This window comes from Mauremys reevesii, linkage group 2, assembly GCF_016161935.1.
Source record: "Mauremys reevesii isolate NIE-2019 linkage group 2, ASM1616193v1, whole genome shotgun sequence".
Classification (NCBI taxonomy): Eukaryota; Metazoa; Chordata; order Testudines; family Geoemydidae; genus Mauremys; species Mauremys reevesii.
This window is the reverse complement of record NC_052624.1, coordinates 220,314,403-220,339,818: the sequence shown is the minus strand read 5'-3', so window position 1 is coordinate 220,339,818 and position 25,416 is coordinate 220,314,403. Positions and strand designations below refer to the sequence as shown.

Sequence of the window (25,416 nt, the reverse complement as noted above, 5' to 3'; positions counted from 1 at the left end):
GCACCAGAATCATTCTCACTTGAGTCAGAAGAGGAAGAGGAAGAGGATGAAACTTCTGGTCCTGAACCATCAATGTCACAGGACCCACATTTTCTCCCATCCTCCTCCTCTGAACCACACCTCATAACACAAGGTGAACTGAATGACCTTGTCAGGGATTTGGAACTACCCAAGAGTAAGGCAGAGCTGTTGGGCTCCAGACTACAGCAGTGGAATCTCCTGGCAGGTGATGTTAGGGTTTCCATGTTCCGTGACCGTCAAAAGGATCTTGTCCCATTCTTCTTCATGGAAGGTGATCTTGTAGCCTGTAACAACATCGATGATGTGATGGCAGCCCTCAACATCGTTCACGATCCAGATGAGTGGAGACTGTTCATTGATTCATCGAAGACGAGTCTTAAAGCTGTTTTACTGCATAATGGCAATGTTTTTTGCCATCAATTCCAGTTGGTCATGCAGTCCATATGAAGGAAACCTATGACAACATGAAACAACTTTTGAGGTGCATAAACTATGACCAACGTCAGTGGCAGCTTTGTGGCGATTTGAAGGATGTTGCTCTCTTGCTTGGTCTGCAGACTGGATACACAAAGTACTGCTGTTTTCTCTGCGAATGGGATAGTCGTGCAAGAGATTCCCACTACATCAAGAAAGATTGGCCACTCCGACAGTCATTGGAGCCTGGGAGGAAAAGTGTTCAGCATCCACCACTTGTTGAATCAAGGAAGATTTTGTTACCACCCTTACACATCAAGCTGGGTCTGATGAAGAACTTTGTCAAGGCCATTGACAAAACACAAGCAGCTTTCAAGTACCTCTGTGGAAAATTTCCAAGGTTAAGTGAAGCTAAGATAAAGGAAGGTGTCTTTGTTGGTCCTCAGATTCGTGAACTTCTTCGAGATGATGCATTTGACCATGCACTGCGTGGCAAGGAAAAGACGGCATGGAAAGCCTTCCAGTTAGTGGCAATAAATTTTCTCGGAAACAACAAGGCAGACAACTACAGGTTGTTGGTGGAATACCTCCTCAAGGCATACAAAAGTCTTGGTTGCAACATGTCACTAAAGATACATTTTTTGCACTCTCATCTAGATTTTTTTCCACCGAACTGCAGAGCAGTGAGCGACGAGCACGGCGAGCGATTTCACCAGGACATTGCAACAATGGAGAAACACTATCAAGGCAAATGGAGCCCATCAATGCTTGCAGACTATTGCTGGACAGTGACAAGAGATGCTCCATTTAATGAATACAAGAGACAAGCCAAGAAGCGCCGAGTAGACACTGAATAGGACTAAACTATGTACATAATAGTTTTTTGCCTTTTGTGTCATAATAAATTTTAGTTATATAACCCTTTTTCTGATTTTTACAGTGTTACATAAACAGGACAGGTGAAATATTATCATGTAAAGCAACCATAAACACATGAAAAGACCAAGGTTTACAATTTATGATTAAAACTCTACTATCTACACAATATACATAGACATAAAATGTAAAAACTTAAATATCTTAGAAACAGTAGCCAATCAGTTGTTTTAATTGTCATATCTGAATTCAGCACATCAAAATACATAATAAATAGCACATTTTATCTCTGAAGCAGACGACTTCTCAAAAATTGTAGACCAGTGTTATGAAAAGAACAGAACTTAAAAATAAAATAAAATAAAATAAAAAGATCTGGGCTTGCTTTAGTAGTTTTTACCTCATGACAATGCCAGATCTCTCCATTTCCGGCATCTTCTATTTCCAAGCGAACTTTGCATATAGAGGTGAATTTCTTATCTAGTTCCACTGATGTCTGACAAATCTCAGCCTTTTTAAGGGATCCTTTGGGAAATAAGACTGGAATACTTGTACCTTTTTCACCACAAATAGTTAAAGACATTTTAGGGCTCATGCTTGAAGCATCACTAGTTGTAACAATGACATCCCAAGTCCCTAGTGAAACAAATCAGTAAAAAATAATTAATTCATTAACTGCACTTAATATCCAATATAGTACAGATGCTTGTAACACGGTGGGTGAGTGAATGACCAACAATTGACTTTCATTTTCCCATTTAACCAGAATCTTTAAATTTGTTAAACTCATTCATTATTATACACTGAGTACACACAGAAATCCTAGATTAGAGCTTTGACCTTTCTACTAGAGACTACCAATTATCAATCTTTTTCACTGGATTTCAACTGTTCAAGTACCCACTTAAACTAGATTCTTGAAATTTGGTAGGTATGTTCATTCACCAGAGGCCACTGAGAAACACCCCTTTGCTCCAAATTTGACATTTTTATTTAGGGCACCACAGTACGTCAAGTCTTTCTTCCACAAGGTGGTCATATTAGTTGGTCTCCAATTTGAAGAAATCATGGTCTTTTGGGTTCAGCAGTTCCATTGATCAGATTTTAACAGATGTGTTGTTCATACTGAGAATCCTAATTATGGCCCCTATTCAGGAAATCATCTGTATTCAGGACAGCATATAAGCATGTGTGTAACATATAGTTAAGTATAAGTGCTGTCCTAAATAGTGATGGACTTGAGCATGTACTTTCCTGAATTGAGGCTATAGAAAACACTCAAAACAGTAGCTGAAACAAGAGATATAAAAGAACTGGAAGATTTCACTGGATATTGAAAAGGAATAGTAATTACTTTTCAAACCAAAGGGGTAGCCTTACACACTCAAAACTCCCACTGAAATCAACATCAGTTTTGGGTGCAGAGGGAATGCAGGATGAGACACCATAGGTTCAAAGTTAACACTAAAATTTTACTTTAATTTGAGACACCACCATTTGGTTTGAATTAACTTGTTCAATGTTTGTAATTAAGTCCCCAAACGGCATCCTTATGGGGAGTCCAACTGACATCAATGGGACACCACATGCTAGCGAGTGCATTGCTGGGTCAAGGCTTAAGGCTGTATGTTTGTCATGGTCACAATTTCTATGACAATAAGCGTGACTTTTGAAGAACTTTTTGGTCACCTGGGCTGGCCCACTACTGAGTATTTATTTAATTACTTTTTTAATTTGGCTCTTTATATGCCCAGTGAGCTAGAGTATGGATTGAACCATTTAAAATCATTTTTATTGTAAAATAAAAGATACTTTGCTGAAAATAATTCAGTCATTGATTTCCTGTTTTTATTCTCAGAATTTCCCTGAAAGCCAGACTAGGCAGCCTTAACACTATAGGATAAATCCTGAGCCGGTGTAATTTATCATAGTTCTATTGACATCAATGGAGCTATGACTATATCTATATCTATATATGTATATAGATGTAAATGGAGCTAGATCAGTTATACCACCCAAGGATCAGCTCCCATGAGTTCAAATGTACACACTTCAGTGAAAGAGAAAATTAGCTTTAATGCATTCTTAAAATTATCTAAAGTAGCTTTTCTATAAATCAAGATGTTGTGATTTGAAGGCTGATACAGGCAACTTTATCAAAGCTACAAATAAATTAAACCAAAGATAGCAATGAAAAGTGAATGAAAGTTAAATGAAAATTTCCTACATCTCCACTGGCACATGGAATATTGTTTTTAGACTTTATGGTTATTAAAATACTGAATGTTACTTGTCATGAACCTTGGGAATGATTGGTAATTCTCAATCTGGATTTGGGGGGATAATGTTACATTCTGAGGGCAAGAAGGCAGGTCCTTCTTATGTTAAAAATGGCAACTATATATTGATGGATTCACTGAGGTTTAGGAGGTCAGTGTTTGTAACTGCTGGTCCTACACTCATGTTTCCAAGCTATTCTGAGCTTCTGTTGCTGCAGCAACATTTCTCTGATGTTCCAATGTTCCCTTAAATTATAACAGAAATCTGCCTACTGTACCAAGAACATGCAGCTCAGACTGAAGGATGTACATTTTTCTTCCTATGCCTATAAAAACACAGCTAATGTACACAAAATACTCAGAGCATAAAATGGAACATCTATAGGTCATAGCATGTGTATAAAGTAACGTTCTATTAAAATATTGCTGTTTTTGAATTGGGGCGGCTCCAGGCCCCAGCACGCCAAGTGCGTGCTTGGGGCGGCAAGCTGCGGGGGGCACTCTGCCGGCGCCACGAGGGCAGCAGGCAGGCTGCCTCCGGCGGCTTGCCTGTGGAGGGTCCGCAGGTCCTGTGGCTTCGGAGGACCTCCGGCAGGCATGCCTGCGGGAGGTCCGCTGAAGCCGCGGGACCAGCGGACCCTCCGCAGGCAAACCGCCGGAGGCAGCCTGCCTGCCGTGCTTTGGGCGGCAAAAGCCCTAGAGCCGCCCCTGTTTTGAATGCAATTTCTGATGTCCAGGTCTGGGCATGGAGTCTTGTCTGTCATTTGTGGTTCAGATGCCATAAATGGACCCAGATTAATATTTTACTCCCTTACAAAAGAGATTATAGGAGAGAGCCAGATACAGTGTTATCGTGACAAAGGGTTAAAGGCTTAAAATGTTTTCAGTGTCCAAATTCTTTCTGAAGTTTCGTCTTCTGTTCATTTCAAATTCTGAATAGAATTCTGGGTTCCATTGATCCCTAAGCTAAATACCATTGAGAATTGGTACCACAGACGTACCTTTCAAATGAAAATACAATCCAAACAAAAGCAAAGCCAATGACAAACATATATGCATATGGTAAAAACACTATGTTCTAAAAGAAATGTTTCATGTCTCTTCACATGTCAGTGTTGCAAGAGCCTTCTGCTCTGCATTTCCTGACATATGGAACAACCTACTTTCTTTCTGCCTCATCAACTCAACATCTATTTTCAAATTTCATCTGACAACATATTTGCTGAATAGCATATACTTCTTAATCTCCTTCTTTGTGCTATTATTTTTTCTTTTAACACTGTAACTGTATTTACCAACTTTGTACAGTGCTGGGGATACAGTTTGTGTAAAAGAAGCTATTCAGAATAAACTTGTATTGTATATTAAGTCTCAACTGACTCATCCTGGGAAAATAAACATAAAATACAATCAAATTAGAAGCTTGAATGTGTTTTGATGATTTTGCATCTCACCCTGAATGTTTCCTGCCAATCTCTCATTTCTCACTTTTCCAAGAAGTCTCAAATCTCGTTCCATCCGTCCATCACCAACTCCGCTGTCTAACCATTGCTGGCATGAGAATACATATTGGCAGTCACTCTTGCCTGATTCTTGGATGGTGATTCGGTCCAGGTACCATCCAGCTCCATAACCCATATTATTGTGTTCAACTAGCACTTTGATTAACATTCCAAGGTCTACAGCTCTCACACTGAAGCTATTAACCTGATCGGAAAACAAGTCACAGTGAATTGCATATACTTAATAACACCAGTTATTATTAAAATATATTTAGCAAGGTTGTGTTGGGTAAAATGGATTTGTCTCCATATTAAATCACTCGGTTTTGCTGGTGGCCCAACAGAAGGATGGGGAATTAAACTGATATGCCTAATAGGCTGATGTTGACATTTGGAGGTGTTATTATAAAGGAAATATTTGGATCCTTGAGTATGTATATTTTCCCAGTCCCTACCCAGAGAGTCCATCCCCTGGGTTGCAAGGAACAGAGAATCTAACACTAGTGACCCTCACCCTGGGGTGCTCCTCCCTTGGGTGGTGAGAAAGAGAGAAGCATTAATTTGCTTGCAAAAGACCCAGGAGTGTTGCTGGCCCAGTCCTCCCACTCCAGGTCAACCCTCCCCACACCACCCAAATGGAACTCCATGGAGGCTGAGGGAGTGACAGAGGCCAGTACTAGGATGCACCAATTAAACAGAACTTTATCTTAAATTAGGCCTTTTATTCTTAAAATGTTTCAAAGCCTTGTAGACCATAAGACTTCTTAGCTTCCAGAAGGGAGAAAAAGCCACATTACAACACCATCAGACAGAAATAGTGATGCTTTTATGACTGTGCAAATGAAAGACGACACAGACAGCAGAAGTATAACTAAGGCTGTTCATGCAGGCAAATGAGAAGAGATGAGCTCTTTAGGTGTAAATGGACATCTGTTAAAATATTGCTACAGCTACCAGTAAACAAAAACTAAATGGCAGCTGCACAAGTGCATGATGGGATGAATAAATTATGTGAGCAAGAGAATGAATGTGTTCTGTGAGAGAACGTGAGTGGGAGGGTGGATATTTGGGCATGTGTGCGGGTGTCATTAAAAAAACCAGAAACAGACGCTATAATTTTACTTGTTGCCAACCACTGCACCACCAGGAAGACCAGAAAACATGAAAGGGAGAGATGATTTTAAAAAAAAATAGCCCAGCTAATCCATGCTCCTGTGAGCGAGGGATTATTCACTACAATGTGCTCAGAAAGAGGAAACATCAGTTGTTATTCCTACCGCAGTTTTTAGGACTTTTGACATTTTTGCCTTGACATATCCTTGATCTTCCCCAAACAGTTACCAAGGCAAACTATAGCCCTTAGTGTAATGCATAAAAAGCTTAAAATAGGAGTTAGCTGAGACGAACATTTAAATAACTTTTATTGGGAGCATTAAATCATTTTAAAATTGTATTTTTTTGCAGTTTCAAGACAATTTTTTTTGTCAGTGTATATCATCTTTAACTTACAGAAACTAGCCTGTGCTGGTAATATTCATGTTTCTTCACTGCTAACTCTTTTCAGATGTAGACCTATCATTAGCTTCATTCTTTGGGACAATAATTCATAGTCATTAGACAACAGTGGTCACAATCACTGATTGTTAATCAATGAATTATCATCATAATGCATTAAATTACCCACTTCCTCAGCATTAGCAAGAATATACTTTTGTCTTATGTCATTATCCTTCTTTTTTGTTATTTTAGTTTTTAATCTGTGTAAAGACATTCAGATCTGTATTATACATTTCACTGGAAGTGTAATTGATGAAAACCAAAATCATTTTCTTTAAATTAGCTTGCCTGATTTAGATTCAGTTTTAGCTAGGCAAAATGACAATTTCCCACTCATTTAACCCATTAAACCAGTGAGATCAGTTAGTTAGAAAGATAATTACTTACATAAATATAAACTAGCCTTACTTTCTGCAGTTTAATTCAATTGGTTTAACTTATTTTACCATGCAGTAATAATAGGAATTTGTTACCAGTAGCTCATTTAATTCCTTTGCATTTTACAGAAGACTATTCCTCAATCTTCATTTCTAAAGGTGCATCCTTGCTGCGTCTTTCAAACCATTCTCTTTTCATAGAGTCATAGAATATCAGGGTTGGAAGGGACCTCAGGAGGTCATCTAGTCCAACCCCCTGCTCAAAGCAGGACCAATTCCCAACTAAATCATCCCAGCCAGGGTTTGCCAAGCCTGACCTTAAAAACCTCTAAGGAAGGAGATTCCACCACTTCCCTAGGTAACCCATTCCAGTACGTCACCACCCTCCTAGTGAAAAAGTTTTTCCTAATATCCAACCTAAACCTCCCCCACTGCAACTTGAGACCATTACTCCTTGTTGTGTCATCTGGTACCACTGAGAACAGTCTAGATCCATTCTCTTTGGAACCCCCTTTCAGGTAGTTGAAAGCAGCTATCAAATCCCCCCTCATTCTTCTCTTCTGCAGACTAATCAATCCCAGTTCCCCCAGCCTCTCCTCATAAGTCATGTGCTCCAGCCCCCTAATCATTTTTGTTGCCCTCCGCTGGACTCTTTCCAATTTTTCCACATCCTCCTTGTAGCGTGGGGCCCAAAACTGGACACAGTACTCCAGATGAGGCCTCACCAATGTTGAATAGAGGGGAATGATCACGTCGCTCGATCTGCTGGCAATGCCCCTACTTATACAGCCCAAAATGCCGTTAGCCTTCAGGGCACACTGTCAACTCATATCCAGCTTCTCATCCACTATAACCCTTAGGTCCTTTCTGCAGAACTGCTGCCTAGCCATTCGGTCCCTAGTCTGTAGCAGTGCATGGGATTCTTCCATCCTAAGAGAAGGACTCTGCACTTGTCCTTGTTGAACCTCATCAGGTTTCTTTTGGCTCAATCCTCTAATTTGTCTAGGTCCCTCTGTATCCTATCCCTATCCTCTAGTGTATCTACCACTCCTCTCAGTTTAGTGTCACCTGCAAACTTGCTGAGAGTGCAGTCGACACCATCCTCCAGATCATTAATGAAGATATTGAACAAAACCAGTCCCAGGACCGACCCTTGGGGCACTCTGCTTGATACCGGCTGCCAACTAGACATGGAGCCATTGATCACTACCCATTGAGCCCAATGATCTAGCCAGCTTTCTATCCACCTTATAGTCCATTAATCCAGCCCATACTTCTTTAACTTGCTGGCAAGAATACTGTGGGAGACCATATCAAAAGCTTTGCTAAAGTCAAGAAATAACACATCCACTGATTTCCCCACATCCACAGACCCAGTTATCTCCTCATAGAAGGCAATTAGGTTAGTCAGGCATGACTTGCCCTTGGTGAATCTATGCTGATTGTTCCTGATCACTTTCCTCTCCTCTAAGTGCTTCAGAATTTATTCCTTTGCTCCATGATTTTTCCAGGGACTGAGGTGAGGCTGACTGGCCTGTAGTTCCCTGGATCTTCCTTCTTCCCTTTTTTAAAGATGACACTACATTAGCCTTTTTCCAGTCATCCGGGACCTCTCCCGATTGCCATGATTTTTTTAAAGATAATGGCCAATGGCTCTGCAATCACATCCACTAATTCCTTTAGCACCCTCAGATGCTCGGCATCCGGCCCCATGGATTTGTGCTCATCCAGCTTTTCTAAATAGTCCCGTTCCACTTCTTTCTCCACATAGGGCTGGTCATCTCCTCCCCATGCTGTGCTGCCCAGTGCAGCAGACTGGGAGCTGACCTTGTTCATGAAGACAGGCAAAAAAAGCATTGAGCACATTAGCTTTTTCCACATCCTCTGTCACTAGGTTGCCTCCCTCATTCAGTAAGGGGCTCACACTTTCCTTGACTTCCTTCTTGTTGCTAACATACCTGAAGAAACCCTTCTTGTTACTCTTAACATTTTTTGCTAGCTGCAACTCCAAGTGTGATTTGGCCTTCCTGATTTCACTCCTGCATGCCTGAGCAATATTTTTATACTCCTCCCTGGTCATTTGTCCAATCTTCCACTTCTTATAAGCTTCTTTTTTGCATTTAAGATCAGCAAGGATTTCACTGTTAAGCCAAGCTGGTCGCCTGCCATATTTACTATTCTTTCTACACAACGGGATGGTTTGTTCCTGCAACTTCAATAAGGATTATTTAAATTACAGCCAGCTCTCCTGGACTCCTTTCCCCCTCATGTTATTCTCCCAGGGGATCCCGTCCATCAGTTCCCTCAGGGAGTCAAAGTTTGCTTTTCTGAAGACCAGGGTCTGTATTCTGCTGCTCTCCTTTCTTCCTTGGGTCAGGATCCTGAACTCGACCATCTCATGGTCACTGCCTCCCAGGGTCCCATACACTTTTCCTTCCCCTACTAATTCTTCCCAGTTTGTGAGCAGCAGGTCAAGATGAGCTCTGCCCCTAGTTGGTTCCTCCAGCACTTGCACCAGGAAATTGTCTCCTACACTTTCCAAAAACTTCCTGGATTGTCTGTGTACCACTGTATTGCTCTCCCAGCATATATCAGGGTGATTAAAGTCTCTCATGAGAACCAGGGCCTGCGAGCTAGTAACTTCTGTTAGTTGCCGGAAGAAAGCCTCGTCCACCTCCTCCCCCTGGTCTGGTGGTCTATAGCAGACTCCCACCACAACATCACCCTTGTTGCTCACACTTCTAAACTTAATCCAGAGACTCTCTGGTTTTCTGCAGTTTCATACCAGAGCTCTGAGTAGTCATACTGCTCTCTTACTGCTTCTTGTATTATGAGAAGGAGTAAATAACACTTCCCTATTTACTTTCTCTATACCACTCATGATTTTATAGAACCTCTATCATATCCCCCCTTAGTCACCTCTTTTCCAAGCTGAAAAGTCCCAGTCGCCTCATGCAGAAGCTGTTCTATACCCCTAATAATTTTTGTTGCCCTTTTCTGAACCTTTCCCAATTCCAATATATCTTTTTTGAGATGGGGTGACAACATCTGTACGCAATATTCGAGGTGTGGGCATACCATGGATTTATATAGAGGCAATATGATATTATGATTATTAACTGCTTTTCCTGTAGTATCTTCCCCAGTTCTTTAAAAATGTGCCACTTCTCACTCCCTAATAAAATCTTCCCTTGGCCCTGACTGTTTTGAATTGAAATTCAGAGCTTGAGGAAAACATTTTGTCTGATCTCTCCAATGACATAATATAATATAGGGACACCAGACATTTTTTTTTTTACTGTCCCCCCAATATTTTGTTGTTTGTCCGTCCTGCCTCCCTCCGGTCGTCAGGCAGCAAATCCCAATATTTTTTTTCTCTCCTCACCAGGCGGAGGAGCCGAGAGAGCTCATCCCCCCCCCCCCTTCCCCCCCCCCCCCCCCATTTCCCCCCCCCCCCCCCCCCGCCCCCTGCCCTCTCCCCCCACCCCCCACTCCCCCCCCCCCGCCCCCCCCCCCCCCCCCCACCCCCCCCTCCTGGCCCAGCCTTTCCCAAGCATGCCCCCTCCCTCTCCCCCTCCCTCCCTCATCTGATCAGCTGGCTTCAGCGCGCTGTGGCAGAGAGCGGAGGAGGAGGGAGAAGGGGCAGGCAGGCGGGAGCATGGGGCATGCCAGCGGCGTGTGTGTGTTTGTTTGTTTTGTTTTTTTTTTTTTTTTTTTTTTTTTTTTTTTTTTTACCCGCCCCGCCTCCCACTGTTTCACCTGTGATGTCCATATAAACAGATCAATGTGAAAATGGCCATAAGAATCAATGTTCCATCTGGCCCAGTATCCTGTCCCAGACCTCTGACTTGACAGTGCCAGATGCAGAAGATGAAAGAGAAGATGAAGAGGAGAGTCTATATCCAGTCATCCAGTCCATCCAGTCCTAGCAGGGGAGCAATCACACAGGGGATGGCAGAGCTATGTTGTTATCTATCTATCCTAGACTAATAATATATTATCCTATTGACCACTTACCTAAATTCTTTTTATTTTGTTTTTGAGGCTCACCTCTATGTTGTTGTAATGTTTATAAATTTTCTTTAGGCAAGAAGGCAGAATAATTCCCAGGTATTGTATAGTTTCAATTATTTTTAATTTTTTTATGTTTTTTTGTTGTAATCATTTCCACCCTTTGTTTTAGTATGAATGTCATGTTGTCTGTGTAAACTGTCAATACATCAAATGTACTTCATCATGTACTCACATGTACTGTTTCCATCCACCCAAGCCTGGCAAAGAGAAAAGCAAAGTTGAAGTTGTTTGGGTGGTTTTGGCTCTTATCTTTTCTATTGATTTTATTTCTTATAATTTCTTATAACTCTAGTATCTTATGAATTGATTGTTTAATAATTTGTACCAGTATCTTTCCAGATATCAATGTCAGGTTGACTGGCTTATAACTCCCTTCTCTCTTTTTCTTTTTCTTCCTATTTTTTGTGTTGCCCTTGTGCTTTGCTCTTCTCTGCTCCTCTCCTCCATCCTCCATCAAAGATAATTGCTAATGGTTCTTAGATTGTTTCCTCAGATATCTGTTGTAGATTCTCCCTGTGAAATCTTCTTGAACCTCTTTAAATTTCTTCAACATATATCTACAACCTGTTCTCCTACTTCTCTTTCTTCTTTGTTTTTTTTTTTTATTAATATTAATTTAATAAATATATATTATGTTATTAAGCATCATCAAGTAAAGCATCTGTCACAAAAGCAAAAGCAAAGTAAAGAGTCTATCAACAGCAGTCTGCTTTCCCATCTTATTCTCTATAAGTCCTTCTTACTCTTCTTTCTCCTTTTCTCTCCTTCTTCTTTCTCTTCTTCTTATTATCTGTATTGTCTCTTATTGCTTTTATTTTATTTTTCTTTTTTTTTATGTTTTTGTTTGTTCTTCTTGTTTTTTTTGTTTTTGTTTCTTTTACTTACACTTTTGGTTTGTTTTTTTGTTTTTTTTTTTTTTATTTTTTTGTTTTTTTTTACTGATTTTTTTCAAGTTTGATTTGCAGCATGTGATGCAATATTTTTGATTCTTGTATTTCTTTTTCTTTTTTCTTCTTGCCTTTGTTTGTTTGATGTACCTTTAATATTGTCTCTTTGAATCTTTGCTCTGCTGCTCTTTCTCTTTTCACTTTGGATTTTCTTCTCTTTTCTTCTACCCTTCTTTTCTCTTTTTTTTCTAAAGTGCTCTGTTTTTTTTTCTCTTCTGCTCTCTTCCTCTTTTTTCCAGAATTAATGAAATCATCATCACTTTCATCATTCATCTTCAATTCAATTTCACCACCAAATCAACCAATTTCTCCTCCCTGATAACAAGTAAGCCCCCCTCCCCCAACCCCCCCCTCCCCCCCCCCCCCCTCCCCAAAACCCTTCCCCCACAAAAAAAAAAAAGTCCCAACAAAATTTTGTCAATTCTCCCCCCTCCACTTTTCTCTTTCTCATTCTCATTTCTTTTCTTTCCTCTATTTCTGTTTTACTAAACTTCCTTCTCTATTTCCTCTCCTCTGTTCTCTCTCCTCCCCTTCTCCTCCCTCTTTATCCATAATCCTTCTGATCCTTTCTTCTTCTCTCTTTTTCTTATGCTTATGCTACTGTATACACTTATACATATGCTGACAACAGGAGGCTGGAGGGACTGTGACCACTGGACTGGACTGGATGACTGGGCTGCTGACCGTCAGTCTAGTCTGACACTCTGCTGACTGTGCTGTGATGACTGACTCACCACCCATCTCTCCATTTCTCCAACTGTTCCTCCAATCTGTGGCAGAAATGCATCAAGAAGTTCCAAATCTCATCTCTGTAACCTGTCTGCTGTTGTCTCTGTCTAGTCTTATCTATTATTCTCTCTTCTTCCTTCAGATCTCAGAGAAGATCTTTTCCCTTTTCCCTTCAGTTTTCCTCAGCCTCTCAGTCCTCTTGTCCTCTCTTATTATCCTCCTTTCCTCCTTCCTTCCTTCTTTTTTCATCTTCAAACTTTCTTAAACTTTATATTTTCTGTATTTCTTGTGTTCTTCATTTTGCTTGTTTCCTGTCTTGTTATTGACACCTCATCCCTGCTTCTGTAACAATAATCATCTTGGTCATCAGGAGGGACTGAGTCAATAACCTCCAAAATGGAAAGGAACATCTTCTATAGCTTGAGCTAAAGGACTAAGTCCTCTAACTGGGTGCTAGATCCATCCCAGAGGGGGAAATGTAGCACACACACTTAACAGTGGGTTATACTTTCATCTCCTCTGTATTGCAGTACTTTTTCATATGATTGCCCCAAGTCCCAGTCCTCCAAACTCCAGTAGGTGCAGAATCCTGCTGCGTGCCATCTGACGTACAAACTGAACTTGACTAAACACAACCATCTGTTCCAAATCCATCTTGTGATCCAATTCAAAACTGTCCAAAAAACCAGATCACAGGACCCTTTCTTCAGAATACCATCTAGATCTTGTTTTCCTGACTACCCTCTCTGCTTCTTTCATTGCTTTAGAACTGGCCTCCTTTCTTTTCTTTCACATAAGATCACCAACCACTGTTGTTGCAAGAACTTTCTCCATTGCAGGAAAATGCAATATGGAATAGCCTTCCCATCTCATGGATTCTCCATCTCCTTCAAATCTTAGCCAAAAATATATTTTCTCTATTGCCTCAAGAAGTTTCTCTCACTCACTGATATTTTTATTTTAATATAGTAATTATTATTAAACTCTATAAAGAGCTTTGCAATACAGTTTGTATAGAAGACGCCATTCATAGTGCAGGCCCAGCCCTGGGATTTTGAAGGTGGAGGAGAGGAGTCTGGTTCTAGACAGACAAAAGAAGCGGTAAGGGGGATACAGGGACAGAATCTGTGATGGGGCTTGTAGACAGGGTTTAAAAAAGAAAAGAACAGCAATTTCAAACTGGATTATGAAATTAATATGGAGTCAATGGCATTGATGTCATTGGGAATGATGTCAGAGGAATTATAGTATACAGCAGAGACAGGTGCTCAGCATCTCCCCCAAAGAGGGACTGCATTTGAATTATCTTGTTTAGCACTGATTGAAATTAGCACAATATTTCAATTTAATATGTGTGTTCTTTAAGAAAATAATTTTGCATCTCACATAGCAAATATTTTCATATATGATGTGACAATTGGTATAGTTACAAATACATTTTACTACTAAAAAGCAGATTAAACAGTGAAGTATGTAACCAACAAATATTGTTTGAAAATAAAGGAGGCATTGCTGTCCTGTAGCCGTAGTAATCATGTGCAGAACAGTTTTTCTGTTAAATTTCCTCATCAATACTCACCTCTCACATGTGAGACATGTCCTTAACTTTATACATGTTCCTTCGCTTCCCTACCTCTGCCATATTCTCTTCCCTTCTGCTTCTATTTCGCACACATCTTATTCCCTCAGTGTGTCTTCTCATCCATTTCAGTCTCCTAAATTCCTCTTTGATCTACTGCTCTGTGTTCATTTTCACGTCCTCTCCTTTCTTTACCAGATTTACTCAACTCAGAACTCTTTGCTCTTCTCCCTCCCGTAAAAGTATTGAAAAGGTCTCCCACTTACAGAGCAATAACTGGGCACTTTTGGAAGTCCCTTCCTTACCAAATGTAATGTATTCTAATGTGCATCTGCTCCAGAGGCCCCAATCCTGCAAAGACTTTGGCAGCTGCTTAACTTTACACACTGTGAGTAGCTCCACTGATGTCAACTCTTTGGAGCACCAGGGTCTATGTTTGTAATTTGCCCTTCTTCCTCATCAGCAGTACAAACTTAGAGTGCCTCTTGGTTTTCAGAGGTATGCTGAGGGTCTGTGTGTCTCTGGCAGCTGGGAAGAAGACAACAGCCGCAATTTCCGCTGAGGATGCCTAGGCCTAAGACTGGAAGGAGACGAGCCATTGACAAATTGACTCACCTCTGAGATGACCTCTCCAGAGGACACTAACATTTTGTCAGAAATTTCTCAACCTACATGAGTTTGCCTGCAAGTACTTTCACATCTCAGTTTTTTAACTGCAAATGTTAAGATGCTTGCAAATAATTGAATCCAGGCCCAAATGTTACCAATTTCTCTAAAACAAACAGTTTATCACAGTGAAGAGGGTAATAGTCTACTCCCCCAAAAAATCCCGAAGTTTTGTAAATTTACCTCAGAGGAAATTAGCTAATTTCATTGAGAAATCACACCATTTTCCCTCTGCAAAATTGACTTTTGTAGGGGAAAAGAAATAAAATGGGAAAGATTATTGTTGTCAGGGAATGGACATTTGAGGGAAAAAGTTCTCATTTCTGATACAACCTATACTGATGGTCACATTGATTATTTAGTCACAGGCTTCAAACTGGGATACACTGTCATGATTCTGTCTGGGAATTTTTACAATTTTTTTTCTGCCTTCAATCTTTTTCTTTTGATGGGTGATGTATTTGACCTTCATAAAGATTAGGTATTAACTTTTTCCCTTGGTAACAGCAATTTTTTATATTGTGTTAGTTAAAACATGTTAATATATTTTTCTGACATGATGCATTTTCTCAGCATATGTAAGACCTTAGTGGCCCTAACTAAACCAACACATAACTAACACATTTCAGTTAAGCGGTTTCTAAATATAGGTTAACACCTTGTATAGACATTTTAACTGGTAGAGGAGAATCCTAGCCTCCTTCCTATGGTTCATCTTCAGCTGCTATCATATTTTGCTGTGAATCCATTGTTTTTAAACTGCTTTTTATTACTGGCATCTAAATTGATCTAAAATATCTGTTCTTAGCAAGTGACTGGGGTTGATTTGCAGCTTCCGCTGGCTCAACATAGTATCCTCACTAAGGTTCTTGTTGTGCCTTTAGATTTCCAGAATAGACTATGACAAGTTCCTATGTACACCACAGAACTGGTTTATGCCTCAAGCTTGTACTGAATCTTCAGAAAGAAGACAGGATTTGGAAGATGACAATACAAAAGAGAGAGAGAGAAAAAATGCATAAAAAAATCCATACTAACCTGACCTCTTTCAAAACTTGCATGTGACCTAGAATGCCTAAGTTTTCTTTTGCAGGAGTCTCCATTCTCTCCAAATATTGTAATAAAGACATCTGAATCAGTTCCTGATGCAGGTAATGTTCCTGTGTGAACACTGACTGAGTAAAGAACTTCTGCCATGAAAAATAAATAAAAGAAAACATTACTAAAAAATCTATGCCAAGTAAATAATTAATCTGAAAGACTACGGGATAAAATGATTATTAATTGATCCTCCTTCATGTACCTACATTTTCCATCCAATTTTAATACAGATTGCTAACTGCTTCTCAATGGCATGTTTCAGTGTTATAAATGGAATGTCAGTGCTCATGTTCATATTCAAAAGAGAAAAAAAAATCTTAGTTATTGAAAGCCTGATCCAATGTCCACTGAAGTGAGTTGAAAGCCACTCACTATGGGCTTTGGATGAGGCCCGAGTTCTCTTTATAATAAATACACAGCTTAATTCCAGTTAGAACTTGCTCACTACAGCAACATTTTATGAAATAAATATAAAAGATTGACAATTAAAATATCCCACTCTTTGTTCTTGGTTAGCTGCATTCCATTTTAACCTGTCAGATAGATAACTGTTGCCACTACAATTAATTTGGTCTGGGGGAGTGGCTTAACTATTTACATCGATATGTATTAATATAATTCACTACAGACAGTAATTATCATCTGGCATGATTTTTCCTTAGCAGCATGACAAGAACATTTTTTTATCCAAGGTTGTGATAACTCTGTGTAGAACTAAATGCTGTAATATACTCCCATCGTCTAATTCTACATACAGTCCAGCTTTGTACTGGAAGGGAAAGGAAACAGTTTTTAATGTTTGGATGAAGTTGTCTTTTGATTATAATGTTTAGTGAATTAGAGTTTTTTCTGGCAAATACTGTATAAAATACACCTAAAGCAAAAGAAGATCTTACCAGAGTTTTAAAATCACATTCATATTAAATTTTATGTGTGTATTCCTGTTCCTACATCATATCAATTAGATGACAACACAAACATAAAAATATTGAGGCACATCTCTGGTTTGGCCAGAATTTCAGCCTTTTTTTTGGTGCTAAATATAAAGCCATCAATCTTTTCTTTGTCCACAAAATTTTCAATCATCACTTTACTGTGCATTTTAAATATATGAGCCAGGTCCCCAGCTGGTGCAAACTGGCATAATTCCAATGATTTCGGGGGAATTGCACCAGTTTGGCCCTATATATTTTGAGGTGTTCAAATTGGCATTTGATGTAGTGGAAACATTAAATACATGTGCTATTTGCCTTAAAGAGGAAAGCAGTAAAACATTTTTAAGCCCTCTTAGACTTTGTTAAAGATCCAACATTTCACACAAGAGCTTTAACCAAGGATGTCAAAAGCAACTGGGAATGACTTTTCTAAAATGTTTTATAATCTTTCCCATCATCATGTTTATTCTAGTTGATTCACTTTAAAAAACATTTTTTTTGCTTGTTTCTTGGTTCAGCAGCATACCCCTGAGCGGTGCCTTATCTGGTCTGACTGCTGCTAGCTCTGTCACGGTCTCTGACCCATCTTCTTTAAAGAGCCACTGGTCTGCACTGTAAAAGCCCAGCTCTTGCTTAGTGTCCAGATCTTTCAGACGAAGCTGCAGGCAGTAAAAGAGTACAATCGTATTTTTTATGAAATATTTTCGTATCCCCTCCTAACAAAAATTGACATTTCTGACACATTTAAAATAATATAATATTTTCATGTATAAATAATGCCTGATTTAGCATGCAGAGGAACAGCTATTGCAAGGCCCAGATCCTGTAACTGGGTGCTCCCAAGTGAGCTCTTTAATGGGGCTTCATACAGACATAAAGACCCCCTGACTGAATCCAGCTGAAGGATCAGGGCCTAAATCCATATGCTAGTAACTGCCGTTCCAGAATTTCCACTGGCTGTGTAAAGCTACAGCAGGCCTATCTGTATATACATATTTGTCTAAAGGCATTAGGGGTGATGTTCATTTATTCACTATTACTAGCTCTTTTATAGTGCTTTTCATCAATAGTTCTCAAAATGCTTCACAATGTTTAATGTATTTATCCTCACAACACCCCTGTGAGGTAGGGAAGTATTAATATCCCTATTATAGTTCAACATATTTTTGTGTTAGCTGTTTATATTTCCTTCTGCTTTGGTTTGTTTGATGCTTGATGCTGACATTGCATATATCATAGCTGGGATTTTCAAAGGTGTTTATGGGATTTAGGTGTCCAACCTCCTTTGAAAGTTATTAGGACTTTCTATAGGAATTGGGCACGTAAGGGCCCATGTCTACACTACAAGAGTTTATCTACTCTGAGGCCATGTCTACACTACAAACTTTGGTTGACACAAGTTACATTATCATAAAACTGCCACAGTTAGTACATTGCTTGTGTGTGTGCATACTTGGCTCCTTGTGTCCGTGCTGAGCATACTCATCAAGAGTGATTGCGTCAATGCACAGTGTGGTGCACCATGGGTAGGTATCCCAGTGTGCAACATGCCACCGTCCAGTGCAATTCATAGTGAGGCAGAAACAAACCATGCAGGGATGACTGGGGTCAACTTCCCAGAGTGCAGGGGCGGCTTTAGGCACCAGCAAAGCAAGCACCTCTTGGGGCGGCCCATTTGCAGGGGCGGCAGGGATCCAGAATGGGGGCTGAGAACCAACAGGGGGCTCTGGGAGCTGTAGTTCCTTGGTTAGCTCCCTGCCTATAGAGCCAGCCCTGGAGCATGGAAAGAACTACATTTCCCAGCATTCCCTTTGCCACTACCAACTGGAAAGGAAGGAGGGGGACCTCATGCGGCAGCCTGCTGCGAGTGGAGAATTGCACTGTGGATGGTAGGGAGACCATATTTTAACATTCAAAAACCAGGACACTCCACGGGGAGGGAGGGTAGCCCCACCCTGCCGCCATCCACTCCCTCCGACTGCCCCCCACAGAAACCCCAACCCATCCCCCCCCACTCCCTGTCCTCTGATCACCCCTTCCCAGCGCCCCTGCCCCTAACTGCACCCCAGGACCTCACCCCCTATCTAAGCCTCCCTTCTCTTTGTCCCCAATTTCCCCCTCCTGAGGCCACCCGCCTAACTTCCCCCCTAGTATCCCACCCCATACCTGTCCCCTGACAAACCCCTGAGACTCCCATGCCTATCCAACCGCTGCCTGTCCCCTGACTGCCCCCCTGAACCTCCAACCCATCTAAGCCCCCTTCTCCCTGCCCCCGAACCTCCGCCCCATCCAACCCCTGCTCCCTGTCCCTTGACTGCCCCCGGAATCCCTTACCCTTCTCCAACCCCAGGCCCCTTACCGTGCCACTCAGACCAGCGTGTCTGGCTCCGCGCAGTGCCAGACACGCTGCTGCATACATGCTGCCGTGCTCCCTCACTGAGCCCACAGCCCCCCCCCCCCACACACACACCCAGCACCTGCCTTCCAGATTTGAACACCTCAAAATTCAGGAGTGCTCAAGCTCAGTTTGGGCAGCTGTTACTTCATTTCTCCCAAATCAAATATACTGATCCACTGTAACTTGCTGTAGAAAAAGTAGGATAAAATTGAGCAAGAAATGCTTCCCAATCCTGTCTGTGTTTTGTGCACATCCAAAATTCCTGCTGAATGACGCGCCCTGGGAGTGAGTTACCAGTGACCCAGGGCTGCGGCGGAAGGAGGGTGCTGGGGGGGGGGCGGGGGGGAGAGCCCATTGCTGGGGCGGCAGGAGGTGTGTGTGGGGTAGGGAAGGAGGTGGTGGAGGGGTAGGGGAAGCCCAGGGCTGGGGCAGCAGGGGTATGTGGGGGGGCACTGGTGGAGGGGGGAAGGAGGAGCCCAGGGCTGGGGCAGCAGGGGGGGTGGGGGGAGGGCACTGGTGGGGTGGAATGGGGGAAGCCCAGCTCTGGGGCGGCAGGGGGTGTGGGTGCGGGGGGGAGAGCCCAGGGCTGGAGCAGCAGGGGGGTGCGGGGGCGAGCCAAAAATTTGTTTGCTTGGGGCAGCAAAAAACCTAGAGCCAGCCCTGCCAGAGTGCAACTGTCTTCATCCCACAATGTCATCTATATCCATAATTTTTGCACCTTTTTTAAAAATCCCACAAACCCACGCAGCCCTGCTTGCTCTCCACCATCTCTGTCAGAAGCCTGGAGCCTGCACAGCTCTGCACTATTGTCATAAGTGTTGCAACCCTGGGATGCATGATCCTCCAGTATTTGTAGAGCCACAAGAAGAACCAGATGAGTGGGGAACATGATGATACCTTGGAGGACAGATGAATGTGGGACATAGTGAGAACCAATTTCAAAGCTGTTGGCGGTATTTGTGGAGCAGCTGCAGGTGGTAAAGTGCTGCTTCTAGGCCTGAGAAATGAGCACAGACTGATGGTATCACATCATAATGCAGGCTTGGGATAACGAGCAGTGGCTGCAGAACTCTGGGATGTGCAAGACCACATTCCTGTATCCAAGCTTGCCCAGCCCTCCGGAGCATGGACAGCAAAATGAGAGCTGTACTGGCAGCAGAGACGTGAGTGGTGATTGTACTGGGGAAACTTGCAATGCTGGATTGTTACTGGTCAGTGGGAAACCATTTTGGAGATGGAAAATCCACTGTGGAGGCCATTGTCATGCAAGTATGCAGGGGCATTAATCATCTCCTGCTACACAGGACTGTGATTCTCAGCAATGTACAGGACATCATGGATGGACTTGCAGCAGTGGAATTCCCAAAATGAGGTGAAGCAATAGATGGCAAGCATATCCCCATTTTGGCACCAGACCACCTTGTCACAAAATGCATTAAGCATTGGTGGATCACTGAAGATGCTTCACCAACATCAATGTTGGCTGGTCAGGGAAGGTGCATGCCACTCGCATGTTTAAAACCACAGAACTATTCAAGAAGCTGCAAGCAGGGACTTTCTTTCCTGACCCGCAGATTATGATTGGCAATGTATGTTGAAATGCCAAAAGTGATTCTGGGGCACCCACCCTACCCCATACCAGCCACCTCAACAGCACCAAAGAAAGATTCAGCTGTTGGCTCAGCAGGTTTAGAATGGCAGTTGAATAGACTTTTGGTAGACTGAAGAGACACTGGCATAGTTGACTCAGAACATTGGACCTCAGTGGCAAAAACATCCCAATGGTTATAGCTGCCTGCTGCATAATATCTTTGAAGCAAAGCGGGGAAAAGTTGCCACCGAGGTAGAGGATGGAGATCGAACAGCTGTCTTCTGAGTTGAACAGCCAGACAAAAGGTTATTAGAAGAGCTCAATGCAGAACTATACAGCTCAGGGAAGCTTTGAAGGAGCACTTTAACAGTGAACCACAGTAATGTGTTGTGGTGTACTGTGCTCCACCTGGCTCTGATGTTTTGGGACCTGTTAGGAATTGTGTGGTGCTTGGTGTACAGCTATGAATATAATACTGTCAAGGCTCCTATTAATTTTGCGATGCTTGTTGTATATTTATGATTATTACACTGTGTTGTCATTGATCTTATGAGTTGTGTCCCAACTTTAAGTGGGTGCTTTAAGAACTGCTAAGCACTCTGCAGCATCTGTTGTGAACTAATAAAGATGACTTATTTTTCAAATAATAGAATTTTATTTGGTAACAAAACCAGTGCAAAGAAAAATCTGTTCAATTTAAAAACAAATAAATTTAAAATTTAATAAATTAATGGAACAAAACTTACTATGGGGAAAGAACATTCATGTCCATTTTACCTACACATACACAGCCGTGGATTTCATAGGTCAGTGTATGTGAAGCTGTACTTGTCCTTAATGTCCCCTGGGATAGAGTGGTAAGGGTAGGGATTTGGCCCTAATACCATATGGAATATTGAAGTGGGGTGTAGGGAGGTACGGTAATTAAGTCCTCCATGGACTGCAAAGAGAGGTGAGCCCATGATTACTGTAGGTCCACAAGAGTCTGCAACATCTGTGTTTGCAGCTGAGAAGCTCCATTATGTCCTGGTGCATCTTCCTCTCCTTTTCCTTCTGGGACTTTCTCCTGTCCACTCTTTCCTTCTTCAGTCTGTACAATGTTCATCCTCCAGGCCCTTGCTCACCATCTAATGCAGCATTGGCTTGCAGGATCTCATGGAACATGTTCTCCCAAGTCCTCTTCTTTCTCCTTCTGATTTGGGTCAGGCATCCTTTCTCCTGCATCTCCAGTGCAATCTGGTTATAGATGTCCATGTTTCTACGGCTTGTCTATAGCTGTGCGTGCACAACCTCTTCTCTCCATAGGCCTAGGAAATCCAATATATCCTGCCTACTCCAAGCCAGAGCGCATCTGGAGTGTGTACTAGCATAGTCAGCTGGGCAGTCACACATAACAATGGAGGATTACCTGTTGTGCTCACAAAACTGGACAATCACAAAAAGGCGTTTCAAAAATTCATAGGGCTTTAAAGGGGACAGGAGCCTTCTGATTTCTGTGACCCCTGAACAGTGGAGTTCACAATTATGACCAGGAGAGTTCAATGTCAGGCATTGTGGGACAGCTCCTGTTAGGGTTGACATATGTAATATTGTCTGCACTTGCTCTGCATAGACCTCAATACATCAGTCGTGACTCTACGCCACTTGGGGAGGTGGTGTTACTGCACTGCTGTAAAGGGGCACTTACATCAGTGAGAGACAAATTTAAGTATAAACACATGTACAACTAGGTTGACACAAGGCATTTTATGTCAACTTAACTTTGTAGTACAGACCAGGCCTGGGACACTCAGGAAAATTAATCCAAATTAATTAAAGTGTGAATTTAAAGTGGATTATTTAAACTGCTTTAAATCCATATGAACACTCACATTCCATTTAGCTTAATCCACTTCCAAAATGCCAATGCTCTTCAATGAAAACTGGGCACTTAACTCTTAACTTTTTTGAAAAACTCACCCTATTACTTTGGCAGTAAATACTATAGTAAAGGTTATGTTGGGCCTTCATTATAATCTGACAGGTTCAGTTGTTCATATCTTTATTTTTTTCCCTTTAAGTAAAAGTTATCCATGTTTAGTCTTAGCCTGAAAATGAAAATTTTGTAAAAAAATTTTTAAAAAGTGTTTGAAGAAAATCAATTTTGTCCATTTCTGAGTTTCTGAAGAGAAAAAACAGTATTTTACACTATTTTTTTTAAAAGCACACTCTTTGACTCTTAAGCCAATTTACAAAATACAAATTGAAAAATAGCAATTGGCTAGCATATAAAAATATAGCTCCATCCATGTGCATACCAACTTTTTTCTAAGATTCAGAGTTACAACATAAAGTACAAGACTAGCATCTACGGAGCTCCAGAAATTATTTCTTAAGCTTTAAGTATTCCAGAGCATGAATTTCTTTGTGTAGAAACTTTATACGCAAGATATTAAAGTTCTCTAGACAGAAACCTTCAGCCTTCAAGACCTTAAGTGACTAAGGACTCTAGATATAAATTTATTTTTGTAGAGTACTTGGAATGCAGACCATCAAGTACATACCAAACTTTATGTACTGGGGTCCTTGGGCATTTAAAAGGTCCCAAAGCTGAAGAATTCCACATGGCTAACTTTATGCCCTGGAGTCCCAAACTGGTAAGTGCCCTGATTCTGCAAGGTGCTCCACTTCCATTAATGTCAAGCTTTCAGCAACATGCAGGATCAAGCTCAAGGAGAGAGAAGACATTGTCCCGCAGTCCTATCTCCTAGGGGTCCCCAACCCCCGGGCCGCGGACCGGTAGCGGTCCGCGGCCTGTTAGGAACCTAGCACATCAAGCGGCGTGTCTCCGGCAGGGCCCCTGAGCCCCGCCCCCTCAGAGCCGCGTGGTGAGGGGGCAGGGCTGCAAGCTCCGGGCTGAGCTCAGCTGCCTCCGCTTGGCGTGGAGCTCCCAGCCCCGCCCCCTCACCACGCGGCTCTGAGCGGGACGGAGCTCAGGCCCCGCCAGAGGCACGCTGCAGCTGTCGGGCGAGGCGCTGAGGCTCCGGGTGAGGAGGGAGCCGGGGGTAAGAGGCTGGGGCCAGGGGGGTTGGCTAAGGGGCAGGGAGTCCTGGGGACAGTCAGGGCACAGAGAGGTGGCGGAGGTTGGGGGGCTGGTCAGGGGCAGGGAATGGGGGTTGGATTGTGGGTGTTCCGGGGTCTGTCAGGACTCAGTGGGGGGGGATAGGGGTTGGGGCAGTCAGGGGACAGGGAGCAGGGGTGGGGTCCCAGGGTGGTGGGGGTCTCTGGGGGATGGTGAGGGGACAAGGAGCAGGATGGGTCGGGGATTCTGAGGGGGGCGGGCAGTCGGGGGGGCAGGAAGTGGGTGGGGGTCAGATAGGGGGCAGGGCTCCCACTAATTCTGCATTATGGTCAGTTGTATAATTATTTCATTATATATTACAATAATAATAGAAATAAAAGTACAAAAATAAATGTAATGCGCTTGAATCGTCCCAAAACCATCCCACAGGTCCGCGGAAATTTTTTTTTCTACGAAACCAGTCCCTGGTGCCAAAAAGGTTGGGGACCGCTGCTATCTCCAATACATAACAGTGCATAACAGTTAGCTAGCCATGAGAGAATTGACTGGATTTCTTTTAGGAAGTTTGAAAACTAAAACTGTTGCCACTTGTGCACCTACTGCCATGAACAGAAGTTGATTTATACATGGGCTTGAATGCTTTCCTGAATCGGGGCCACTGTGAATCAGCAGAAGTCAGTCACTCTTTTCATACAGGGCCACTATACCTGCTAAAAGCATAGATCAATGGAAAATATTGCCCCCTGCTACATAATGGATTTTGTGATATGGACTTGCTCACTAAATATAAGACTCAGCAAATATCAATACATTTAACATATTTTGTCAGAGATTGCATATTATGGGGAGAAACCCTGGCTCCTCTGAAGTCAATGGCAAAACTCCCATTGACTTTAATGGCACCAGAATTTCACCTTCTATCTCTGACACATGCGAATAAATAATATTGTTGCATTATAAAGAAGTGCTCTACATTGTATAAGGTAATGTACTTCCAAAAGGTATTTTTCTATTGTTATTACGCATGATGCATCCAGGACAAATGCAATTCATGTGAAATACCTTGCGAAGTTTAATTCCTCTTCCTAACCGTGGGCCAGATAACACGAAGGAAACTTTTGTTACATCACCAATATCATCAACAGTCAGCTGTCAAATAATAATAAAAAAAAGTTAACTGAAGCATACACACTTTATGCAATCATTTTGATCATAAGGCAAGTTTGGGTTTTTTTTTTATTTTGTTTTGTTTCATTTCTCTTAACTCGTTTGGAAAGATGAGTGAATAAACAAGAATGCTGAGCAAGGG

The 25,416-nt window shown here is 42.0% G+C and overlaps 1 protein-coding gene across 11 annotated transcripts in view; it reads right to left on the bottom strand.

Annotated features, from left to right (window-relative positions):
• RP1 (RP1 axonemal microtubule associated) overlaps positions 1–25,416 on the bottom strand; it is a 314,354-nt gene that overhangs the window by 49,040 nt on the left and 239,898 nt on the right. For all 11 annotated transcript variants that reach the window (XM_039527284.1, XM_039527282.1, XM_039527283.1 and 8 more), the window contains 5 exons: positions 25,170–25,256; positions 17,584–17,716; positions 16,060–16,211; positions 5,045–5,297; positions 1,712–1,947 (listed from right to left, as the gene is read on the bottom strand). In XM_039527284.1, coding sequence (XP_039383218.1) covers positions 1,712–1,947; positions 5,045–5,297; positions 16,060–16,211; positions 17,584–17,716; positions 25,170–25,256 — 861 coding nt within the window. The remainder of the gene's footprint in view (positions 1–1,711; positions 1,948–5,044; positions 5,298–16,059; positions 16,212–17,583; positions 17,717–25,169; positions 25,257–25,416) is intronic.